Source organism: Caretta caretta, chromosome 10 (genome assembly GCF_965140235.1).
Source record: "Caretta caretta isolate rCarCar2 chromosome 10, rCarCar1.hap1, whole genome shotgun sequence".
NCBI classification, from domain to species: Eukaryota; Metazoa; Chordata; order Testudines; family Cheloniidae; genus Caretta; species Caretta caretta.
The window spans coordinates 20,275,671-20,288,055 of record NC_134215.1 but is presented as its reverse complement, the minus strand read 5'-3'; the positions used below and the strand labels follow the sequence as shown (position 1 = coordinate 20,288,055).

At 40.7% G+C, this 12,385-nt stretch overlaps 1 protein-coding gene across 2 annotated transcripts in view; it reads left to right on the top strand.

The window, feature by feature from the left end:
• Nucleotides 1-12,385, top strand: part of BMERB1 (bMERB domain containing 1) — a 127,236-nt gene that overhangs the window by 20,287 nt on the left and 94,564 nt on the right. The window contains exon 1 of one of the 2 annotated variants that reach the window (XM_048866837.2): nucleotides 1,891-2,180. The exons of the other annotated variant lie outside the window; for it this stretch is intronic. Within the exon in view, the coding sequence (XP_048722794.1) occupies nucleotides 2,063-2,180 (118 nt within the window). The 5' untranslated portion in view covers nucleotides 1,891-2,062. Of the gene's footprint in view, nucleotides 1-1,890; nucleotides 2,181-12,385 lie in introns of those variants that run through there. 2 annotated transcript variants of the gene reach the window in all.

Genomic DNA, 12,385 nt, shown 5'->3' with positions numbered 1-12,385 from the left:
CCAAGGGATGTATTAAACCTAAATGGGGCCCAGATGCATCCACATATTGGCCCTCCTCCCCACTCAGCCTCTATCTCCTAGTCTAAACCTGGCTCCTATCCCAGATAGGCTTTTGTCTTCCTCCCACTCCTCTGTTCTTCATTCCTTCAAGTGAGCCAATACAGCCACCCTCAGGCAGTCACATAGTCACCCAGTTAGCTGTGCATTGTTCTGCCACCTGCTACGCTGCTTCTGACTCACAGCTCTCGCTGGGCTCCTTCTCACTAAAGGCCAAAATCTGCCACGACTCAGCATTTCCTAGTCACTGAGAGCAATTCCAGAATGTCCGGTACCCAAAATAGTCCCAGCAAATCTCCACAGAATGCAGATTAGAGGGAAGGAGCCAGGTGTCCTGCAAGCTTTCTAAAATATTGTCTAAGTAATTCTAGTTTGCTAGCTGGCTTCATTCAGTGAAAAGCAGAAATGCAACTAGGTAGAGATTCTCTCAATGCTACAATTTTGAATTTTGCTTTTTTTGTGCAGCTCCCTACTGCTCCAAAATTAAAAATAACTCCCCCAATGCTGACCTCAAGAAAACCAACATCATATTTTGAAATCCCTTCCACACACTTTCTACACCCCTTTGTATGTCTGTAATTGAAAATAAAGGCTCAGAATTACTGGAAATCCATCAGTTGTCATGAATCAGTCATTTGATCTCACTTAGCTTTTTTATGTATGTGTTCATAAGGAGACAGTGTGGTCCAGTGGTTAAAACACTGACTGGGGAGGCAGAAGATGTCAGTGCTGGTCCTTACTCTATCACTGACTTGATGAGTGGCAATGGGCAAGTTAATTAACTATGCTTTGTCTGGGCTTCTCATCTGCACAATGTAATATCACTAACAGTAAAGTGCTATGGGAGCTTTGGATGAAAGGCACTACATAATTGAAAAGAGAAGTGTTATTAGAAAATTTTACCCACTCATCAGACAATAAAATAAAACTAATAATTGCTACAGTTGGAAATTAGCTTTCTGCATAATCATTTCCTTCTCTTCTAATCCCAGGAGACTGCACAGACAGTGAACCTACACATTCATGAGAAATGCAAAACCAAATCATTTGTTTGGATGTGATCCTCTGGCTTTTGCTGAAAGTGAAGCTAGAAAGTGTGGAGCTCTGCAGAACATTTGCAGAGGCTGTTGAAATGCACGGGGGGACTGGAGGGTTTACTGTGAAAGTAAAGCTTAGCTCTCCATGGTATTATTATTTATGAGCTGTGACATGAACCTGATGTGCTCAGCGCTGCACAAGACACAAAAAGAAAGACAATCCCTGCCCTAAAGAATAAACTTCTAGTCAAGAGTTCATAAATCTGGATTCCAGGATCATGCAAATGACCATGAGGTCAGACTCTCCATGTCTCCTGGCTACTCTTCATTACGCCTCTAGAAGGAATGAAGATGGAGAGTGAGTGACCCACCCAGCTGCCCTCAAAAAGATCAGGAGCCGAAGTGAGCATGAACAGAAGATGATAGAGGGTGGGGGTTAGGCTAGGTACTTGTATGAGGGGGAGAGGGAAGCTAGCCAGTGCCTGGTGGGGAGAGCAGCTTTGGGGAGGGGTCAGGAGATAGGACCATAGAGATGGGCTTTGGAGGGAGGTTCCTTGTGAAGTGGGAAGCATCCTCCTCCACAATCGCTTGGGGGATCTTCTTCCTTTGCGTCCCTGCCTGGAAAATACTATCCCCAGCCCTTGCCCTTCCCAACCTGTGGCAGAATCCCCAGCCAGTGACCTCCTCTCCCCCCACGGCATGTTTTTTTCCCATTGTTTTCCTGCCTTCCCCTCCCCTTCTCCTTTGCTCTCACCCAGCGCTTCTGTAGACAGCATCCTCGCACTGAGCATGTGCGCTGCATCCCTTCCCCTCCTCCTCCTTGGGTACCACCTCGGCGACGAGGTGCAGTGAGCTCAGCAGCGCCTTCCAGTCCAGCCCAGGAAAGGGCTGAGCCGGAGCCCTGCAGCCCCGGCTCGGATGGAGTAAACAGGGAAGCCCCATGCACACAGATTGCCGGGGCAGCAGCCATGCACTCAGGCGTGGAGTTAAAGAGAGCCATCTCTGCCAGCACGGAGACAGAGAAACCAATGAGACGCTACGGGGCAGTGGAGGAGACTGAGTGGAAAGCTGAGGGGCTGGGGAGAAGTAAGTGCTTTGGATTGCTAGTGCAAAGGATAAAAACGCTGAGCTGCTGCTTATTTCCAGATCCCTGCATCAGCACTTTAAACCAGAGGAAGGTGGGGGTAGGGAGAGAATAGTGATTTAAAGTGACATTCTGTTTGATAGATATTGTGTTCAATCAGCAGTGGGTAATGACCTGATCCCCTTCTGCTTAGATTTGGCAATGCATACATACATGCAAATGGGCAATGTGTTCTTGGTAACAAAAGGAAACAGCCTTTGCTTTGTTTGGGGCTGGGCAAGGTTTGTGTGACCATTTTGCTCTTTGAGGCTGGTGGGAGCCTCTGCTTTCTGAACTGGGTTGAGTTCAAGACAAAGGTCTTTCCCCCATTGACCCTAAGAATGGACAGGGAACCTGGGGCTGGATACATTCTAAGGCAGCTCAAGTCACTTTGTTGTTTCTTTGAAAAAATGAATCACTCACTTAGCTCAATGAAGTGCAGAGATGTTAGTTTTGGAGGTTGTGGGATGGGGAAGGATAATTGGGACATTAGTTTTCCTTTGATGTCTATACAATGTGATTTAATATATGGCATTTAACAAATATTGGCAACATTTTATAGGCTTCATGTCTGAGAGGCACAAATGACATCCATATTATTCATTCCTATGTTCAGTCAGAGGGTATTGAAATACTGTGCTTCATTCAATTGTATAATAATAGATGTACTGTATGTATTGGCTCAATAAAAGCTCTTTAGTGTAAGAGTGCTTGTCGGTAAAATCAACATTTTTCAGAATGCAACAGCTGATACATCCATTCCAAAGTGCTGATGATAAGAATAGGTATAGGGATAAAAGCTATCAATTCAAGTTATCAGGAGGACTCTCCTGACTGTCCCAATACTAGTAACTGTTACTCTTTTGGTGGCAGAGCCACCTCCCGGCAAAACTTGATAAACCTGTAAAGTCCCTCCCATTTTCTAAATAACCATTCGTGGCTAACATCCTTGAAAAGGAAGTCACTGAAAAGCTGTGCATTCATTACAGGACAAAATATATGATGAGTTTTAGCAAGGATTCTGATTATGCTCCATGGAGAATGCTTTGTGGAGAATGCAATGTCTGCAATAACTTCTTTGTTAAGACAGGTTGTGGGCCATAACGTTTGCTGGTCTCCTAGATCTGTCATCCACCTTTTGATATTGTCTATCGTGAAGTCTTACTAGAATATCTTTAATATCTTTGGTATCATATTTTCTCCACTGTTTCCTGCTTTGCTCAAGTTTCTAAGATATTGCAGTGTTTCTCAGGGCTGTGTGCGGGGTTCAGACTTTACCTCTGGCTTCGGTTTTCCATGAATATGTTATCACATAGCTCATATGCTGATGACAGTGAAATCTAACTCTCCCACACTCCTGATGTTTCAACTGCAGCATTGGTTTTGTTGCAGTGCCTGGAGTACGTTCAGGACTGAGTGGCTCAACGATTTCCAAAACTGAACTGAACAAGACTGAAATCATGTTGGTTGACTCAGACACATGCAACAGTTTCTACTGCTTCTGTGGCATGGAATAGACTTGTGTTCTTCTCCTTGTTTCTAAAAATAAGACTCTTGGTGTTGTTTTACAGCCAGATCTTGAATGTTAAGTGACCATGTAGCATCTGTAATAATGATAATTTGTACTTATAGAGTAACTTTCATCCAAAGTCCACAAAGATCTATATTATTACCATTCCAGTATCTCCACGCAGTAAACTCAGGCTTAGAGAGGTGACTGGCATGATTTTCAGAACTGCTGATCACTTATGACTCCCAATGAATAGCAACTTAAAGTCACAGAACAACTCATTGGCAGAGTAACTGGCAGGGAGGAATAGAACCCAGGTGTCTTGACTCACGTGCCCAGTTGCTAGCCAGTGGAGCTCCACTGCTTCACACTAGCCCCATTTTATTGAGGGCTTTTTTTTTAAATCACTGGGATATAATCTGTAATGTTCTTCAAGAGTAATACTGAGGTGCTAGTCTGTTCTCCAGTCACCTTCAGTACTATTATGAGGCTTTACTATTTGAATAATTGATCTGTTGGTTCATAGGCTTCAACATGCTTAAAATACTGTAGAGAGGCTATTTACAGTAGCTGTTCTAAATGATCATTGCACATTTTTCCTGCTCTGATGCCTGCACTGACTTCTAATCAGATTTATACATTGATTTTAAAATCTTATGTTTGACTTTGTAAGGTGATTCCAAGTGCTTTGATGCAGAAAAAGGTGGCAGATGTATTCTTCAGAAGATGTGGGAAGCAAAATGTAGAGAGTCAGAACAGAGTCACTCCTCCCAGTGCCACAAATTGGCTTTTAATGTTGGTATAGCACTTTGAACATGTGAAGTGTTTATTGTTATTAACAAAATCAAATGCCCAGTATAACCATATGTAGTTGCCCTCCCTATTCTCTTGTTTGTCTCATTTGTTTGTTGCATTTTGTCATAACTTAGATTGTGAGCTCTTCAGGGCTAAGATGATCTTTTTATTGCCTATCTTTACAGTGCCTATCACAATAGGGCCCTGTTCCCCAATTAGTGCTTCTAGACACAACTGCAGTACAAATAAATAATAATAACCAGGTAACGTATATTTGTTTTAAAGTCACTTGATTGTGTAGGTAATGTGGTGGAAAGTGATGAAAGCCAATGTAATGGAAATAATATAATGGAAGCCAAGTAGTTTCCATTTAACATTTAAAGGAGAAGGAACTCTTTGCTAATATACATCTAGATTTGCAAAACTAGAAATAACTTACTTATTGGTTGTAATGTTTAGGGCAATTAAGTGTAACACTGTAGTAAATCTTATTCTACAATAGTCACTTTTAGCCAGCTCCTCAATGGTGCTGTGCTGGTTTACACTATTTGAGGATCTGGCCCCTAAAGTGTGACAATCTGAATTAATTTCACATATAAGTCTGAAACAGCTTTGTTGTAAGACATGTTTTTTAAAAGTTTGTGAGGCACTGGGCTTGTTTACTCACATGTAAAGAAAATTTCTCTTGTGTGGAGCAGGTAGGGCAGTTCTTGTGCTCAACAATAAAATGCAGTCAGACTTGTGAATGGACAGCAGTTCCAGCACATAATAATAGTGTGGTGACAACCTTCTCTATAAGTGATATTTATAATATAATTTTGGGAAGGCTTCACTGAACCAGAGATACATAAATGTATTTCTTGGCCATCATTAGCATACACACAACTTCATTTGGAATCAACTGTGTTGGCTTGAGTAGGGTTATTGAATTTCCTGGGTAAATACCAAAATGCCAATTCAATGAAATAACCACACAGAAATGAATGAGTAGCACAGTATCCTATTAAGCCTCACACTTCACAGGTACATTGTTGTTTGTTATTGTTATGAAGTTTAGAACCAAAGTCAGGGTACAAGGTAATGCCCCAGTTTTGGTCAGCACAATCAGGAGTACATGTCAGGAGACTGCAAACCAAGAGCTTTGCTGCAATTTAATATGAGAACAAACAACAAATATTCTGTTTTTCACTCACTAAGCTTTAGGAATTTGTGTGCTATCCCTATTTTGATGGTAACAATGTCAGATGTAAGCTGAAGTGGTTAGTTCAATACTTCTTTTTTGCTTAATTTTGAATAAGAATGGTAGGTTAGATAAAGGGGTCAGATCCTCACTCCAGGCAACTGGAAATTCCCCTGTAACATGGGGATTACCCAGTAGCATAAGGCCAGCATAGCCAGCTCTATGCCACCTGCTCTTCCTCTACCTTCCCAACACATGGGGTATGTCATATGTGTGCCGTTGGCAAGAAGCAGTCAGCCTGGAATGAACACCAATTATCCTGGGCCATCAGAACAACCCCTGTGGGGCTATTCCAGCTGGCATAGAACAGTCCTGTGGTTGCTCTAGTTTGTGCCGGGGGTTGAATGCCACCTCTGCCTCCAGCTCTGCAAGGGCACTAGGTAGAGCTTTGGCCCACTTGAGGATTTGTTTCAGAGTGTTTTGCTGATAAGTCTCTGAAAAGCTTGTTGCCTGGTTTACCAAAAGGCTATGGTGGCAGCTATTTTAACTGCTCTGCCACTGAGTAGTGTGGCTGATCTATGCACTGAAAATATGCACTATGTAATACCATGCACACATTTTATAAGAGATTGTTGAAGAAACATATAACTCCTTTGCTGTTGCCAGAACATGCATAATATGGGGGAACTAGATTTCTCAGGTAATGGGAAAAAGAATCATTTACATTTACACTCCTGGTTCAAAACCAGGTCATGTTAGTGATGCTATTTTGTGCAGAGGTGGTCCCCTTCCCTGCGTAAGAGCAGCTTGGAGAGACTGAAAAAATAGCTGAAGAGTAGTATAGCACAAGGGCATGATTAGGCATGTCCCATTCCTCTAGCCATGCACTCTTTTTCCTGCTCTGGCATTGGCAGGAAGGGGGAGAGGCATAAGAGCTCCTCTCAAGTGCCACACCCTTAGAGGTCACTCTTGACCTGGGGCAATCCCCCCTTGGCTGGTTAAGTCAGTTTTAAGACCAGATTTTGCTAGCAGTGCAGTGTAGCCTCACCACAGAACAGAATCTGTCTCAGAATGTTTAACGTGACTTCATAATGTTTTATAATCCTTTGGCCAGCATCTGATGTAGTATTTAAAAAAAATCAAACAGCAGTAGGGATATACACTTGGACTGCCAAGACGAATACCTACAGTGCCCAGCTCCAAGAGTTTGTCACTCTTGTCATTCTGTTTTTAAGGTAGTTTAAGGCTTTTCACGTTGGAGTCACATTTATCATTGTTGATGTTAATCAAATACTTGTGTTCATTAGACAGAAAAAAGGTAAATGACAATTCATTCCTGAATTTGTGTGTCAGCTTCCTGAGATTCTTATATTTTCATAGCCCTTTACAGACAGACAGTCAGACGCACATGTACAAACAGAGACACAGCATTTTTGGGCCCAGTCCTACATCATATTGAGTGGTTCTGTGATTTCTGACTTCTCCGGGAATTGAGGGTGGTTGTCACCTTGCTGGATTGGCTCTATGACTACAGAAAAAAGGCAGATGGATTTGTTTAAATACCATTGGACTGTCCATGGCAGAAAAGATTCAACTAAAGCTTCTGCAAAGCTAAAATAAAACACGCCTTAATCCAAACCAACATCCAAATGAGTGAGACTCTACTGCCCAGACACCATAAGTTATTATTATTAATTAGTATTATTAATAATAAACTTCACTGTATAGTTATCCAGGTCCAAAGGTTTCTAAACAATTTAGTTCAAATAACAAAAAACACAATTAATCATAAATGGATGACTCATGAGCCAAAGGAATAAAGAACATATGAAACAACATGGGGGAGATTTTCAAAGGCACTAATGGGAGTTTAAAAGTCCCGGTTTCATTGATTGTCAATAGGAGAGGTCCCCTAAATGACTCTTTGTGCTGCTGAAAATCTCCCCTATATGTGTGTAGTGTGCACCCACATTTCTAAATAAAGCACTATTGTAAGGTGACTGTGGTTTATATCTACAAAGCAATGTCATTCAGGGGACTGAATGCCTGCTGTTTAGAAGCTCAGGATTAGATTTGTGGTAAAGAAAGGAGGAGAAACATTTTCATACACTTATGTCTGTCTGTGTGTATATTGTATTGAAGAGTGTCATGTATGTGTAACTGAAGAATCTGCATGATACTAAGGCCTTCACTCAATGCCTATTTAAGTCAATGGGAGTCTTTCCATTGATTTCTGTGGCTATTGGATTGGGCCCATAGACAATTAGGCCTTGTCAACAAGAGAAAAGTTGCACTGGTTTATCTTAAATAAGTTTTAAAACCTATTTAGTTAAACTAGTGCAAATCTGTGCATGCATACTCTTATTTCAGAGTGCCTTAATTCAGTTTAAATTGATTTCTAATTGATTTAAGCTAAAATGAAAATAAACTTGGCTTAAACTGAAATAAGACTTACCACACAGAGGTTTGCACTAGTTTGACTAAATAGATTTAAAATCACATCTTTAATAAAACTGATGCAACTTTCTCATGTATGCAAGGCCTTAGATGTATGTTTGCCATTGATAATTTACCTCAAGCTAATGCATCATATGGTTCAGGTTCTGGGGAACCATAGAAGAGTTTTGCTACTAAATGCAGAGACAAACGGCCTAGTTCCTCACAACCCTGCATCATGTGTCATAGAACTGTAGGACTGAAAGGAACCTTGAGAGGTCATCTAATCCATCCCCCTGCACTGAGAAGGGACCATTATCATTGATACCTATGCAAAGTAAGTATAAAAAATTCCTAACATATCAGAATGGTAGCATTTTATGCTCACTTTGCACAGGAGTAAATTATTACACAAGGTACAAGGCAGTGAAGAATCAGGACCCCAAAAGGTGGAGAAAAAGGTAAAGTGTAAGAAGAATAGAAAATCAAAGCTTTACACAAGAAAAGAGATTGGTGGTAAAATAGTATTTAATGCCACCATGTGAAAAAACTTTAACACTTGTTTGAAGTTCCAGATGTTGAGCAGACCCTTAGCCTCTCAACCAAATAGATTTAATTTTGAAAAAGATTCTTGCTTCACTAAAGCTGGTCAAGAGAGTAGAGCACTGGCTGGTAGACATGGGTTCTACTCCTCACTGTTACTGACCTGCTGTATAGCATTGGGCAAGTCATTTAATTTTCTTGTGACTCATTTTCCATTTCTATAAAATGGGGATAAGGATGCATTGTAAAGCGCTTGGAGATCTCTGGTTGAAAAGCTCAGTATTAAGAGCTAAGTATTAGTAACTGTATCTATTCCAAGCAATATCATAGACAAAACCATTTTGGTTTATTCAGTGCCAGCCCACTGGGAAAAGTGGGAAAGGATCTAACCCAAGGGTATGGCAATTAAATATCTCTTTACAGAAATAGTGAATCTGCTGGTTTTATGAAGGTCTGAAGACAGGCTTTAAATAGACTGACAAAGTAATTACGATTCTTAGCATGTTTCTATTTTTAAAAGACCTGTACATTAATTTTTAAAGAAACACAGAGAAACCAAGAAAGCATATTTGAAGTGATAAAACAGCAATAAGTAATCTCACTGCAGTAGACGATATTGGCTCAAGTAAATCAAGTAGACTATTTTGGCAGCTATTTTCTAACAGACAGAAAGACAGACATGGAAGGATGAGTCAAATCCAAGATTATTATTGTCTCTTATTATTATAATTATTACTATTAACATATTTATATTGTATTTCTTCCCTGAGGAAAGTCTCAGCTTTTGTCTCATCAGTGCAGCAAAGACAATACTTCCCACTGAAGAATTTTATCCTTTCTAAAGTATAGATTCTAATCCAGTTGAAGTCAATAGCAAACCTCTCATTGACATCAGTCAGAGCAGGAGTGGGCCCTAAAACTCTGCTGTGTGAATGTTTCTATAAATGATTGATGGCTTTGACCAGTATCAGAAACAAGTAACGGTGCTTGTATTTCTGATACAATTGCAGAATCTTTTATTTATCTGAATTCTCCTCTTGTATTTATTTCTACCTGTGTTAGGCCCTGATCTTCCTTTCTCGTAGAATATTCCTTATGTATAGGAAATAACACTTAAAAATTCCCCAAGGTCGAACCTGTGTTGCATGCAGCTCTCAAAGAGGAGAGGGTTTCCTACTTCACAGAGGGGGCAGGAGCATGACTCACAGACCCCAGAGAGCTTGAAGATTCACAGAATGACTAGTTTCCAAGCTAGCAGATTCTGTGGTATCCACACAGGTACCACCCTCTCCTCAACAGCATAGCTCCTTCCGCTACAGCTGTGGACTCCAAGGAGCTGCAGGGATGGTGTGAGAAGGCAGGGGGAGAACACTGTTTCCAATGACAGAATACACATTTTCGCTCAGAAATCGGCCATTAGTAGAAGGAAGCATGCTACTTTGAGCGGCTGCTTTCTTGCTTCGGTCCCTCTTGGTCCTTGGAATTTTACTTACAGATCCACAGAACCCTGATAGTGCAGATTGGCCTGGAGGGACCGTTTTGGCTTCTGGTGATGGAAGTGGAAAGAGACCACGAAGCTACTTATTTCCTCCCTCATTCTCTCTATCCCAATTCAGTATGGCTAGACTTCCTCCTACATACTGGTTCCTTTTCTAGCGGAGTTCCACAGTTGCAATTTACTGCCCAACCTGCCTCCACATTCCATGCACAAGGTGAAACCTCTGACTTATTATTCTACCAACTCAGTTTAAACCACAAAAATAGTCTAGTGAGAAAAAATGCAAAAAAAAACCCCAAAACAAAACAAAAAAACCTCCCCCAAAAGGGAGTGGTCTGAAGAAATGTGGGAGGTGTCTGGGCAAAGCCAATATATTATGCAGAGTACAATGCAAAAACAATGAAAGTTACTGCAACAAATAAATAGCAAATCATTGCTGCACTGATTAAATGTTTTGGCAAAGAAATTTGTTAAAATACTCATAGGTCAAAGAGTTAATGAATTCTGAAGTCTTTATACATGACAGTGAATACTTAGAAAGGTAAATTAAACGTAGATGTAACTCAGTGTTAATATTTGGGTGAGTGTACACCAATAATTATTTGAAATGTTAGTTGTGGGGCTGCCATAAATATAAAGGGAAGGGTAAACCCCTTTGAAATCCCTCCTGGCCAGGGGAAAGCTCCTCTCACCTGTAAAGGGTTAAGAAGCTAAAGGTAACCTCGCTGGCACCTGACCAAAATGACCAATGAGGAGACAAGATACTTTCAAAAGCTGGGAGGAGGGAGAGAAACAAAGGGTCTGTGTCTGTCTGTATGCTGGGTCTTTGCCGGGGATAGACCAGGAATGGAATCTTAGAACTTTTAGTAAGTAATCTAGCTAGGTATGTGTTAGATTATGATTTCTTTAAATGGCTGAGAAAAGAATTGTGCTGAATAGAATAACTATTTCTGTCTGTGTATCTTTTTTGTAACTTAAGGTTTTGCCTAGAGGGGTTCTCTATGTTTTTGAATCTAATTACCCTGTAAGATATCTACCATCCTGATTTTACAGGGGGGATTTCTTTATTTCTATTTACTTCTATTTTTTATTAAAAGTCTTCTTGTAAAAAACTGAATGCTTTTTCATTGTTCTCAGATCTAAGGGTCTGGGTCTGTAGTCACCTAGGCAAATTGGTGAGGCTTTTTACCAAACCTTGTCCAGGAAGTGGGGTGCAAGGTTTTGGGAAGTATTTTGGGGGGAAGGACGCATCCAAACAGCTCTTCCCCAGTAACCAGTATTAGTTTGGTGGTGGTAGCGGCCAGTCCAAGGACAACGGGTGGAATATTTTGTACCTTGGGGAAGTTTTGACCTAAGCTGGTAAAGATAAGCTTAGGAGGTTTTTCATGCAGGTCCCCACATCTGTACCCTAGAGTTCAGAGTGGGGGAGGAACCTTGACAGGGGCTTAGGTGTCATATTTGGGACAGTTCCTCATTAGCTTTCATATATCCTTTAAATATAATTTATGAAAAATAATATTGGTAGACCTGTCAAGTAGGACACTTTGAACATAAATTCCTGCCAATAGCCTGTGGCATCATCCACTTCTAGTATGTAATTTTCTCCTTGTGTTTTTGTGTTTGGTCGTTGACTCCTATGTTTTACAGTGTGATTCTTATAGGAGCCACTGTTTACTTATGACTATGTGTGTGTGTCAGTCCAGAGGCAGTAATAAAAAAATAGCATTGTAGGATCAAGCCCACCTGCACTGAGCACCTGTGACTATTCCGGAGGGCGCTCAGTCACTGTGCAAATTGAATCTCAGCACCTAGCAAAACTGAGCCCAAAGGTGCTAAAATCTGCAACAGGATAAGCCCCTTTCGGTAGAAAACCTACAGTGCAAAATAGTTGATTATTTTCCTTTTGGGCTATTAAATAAAGCCATTTCATTTCCCTGAGAAGCATTCTGCTGTATAACTAGATTAAAGCTATAGTACAAATTCATTCACAATTCAAAGATGAAAAATGCATGCTTGGAGGGTGAAGTGTATGAAAAAACAGTGCAAGTGTCCCTGGTTAATTCTGTTAGTTGCCCTACAGAATCAGCAATGAAACATTAATTAACCACATTTTGTCAGTTCATAAAGGGCAAAATGTTTGAGAAAATCATTTCAAGAAAATTCTTCATTAAATGAAGGAATAATTTCCAGTGAGACAGGTGGCTCA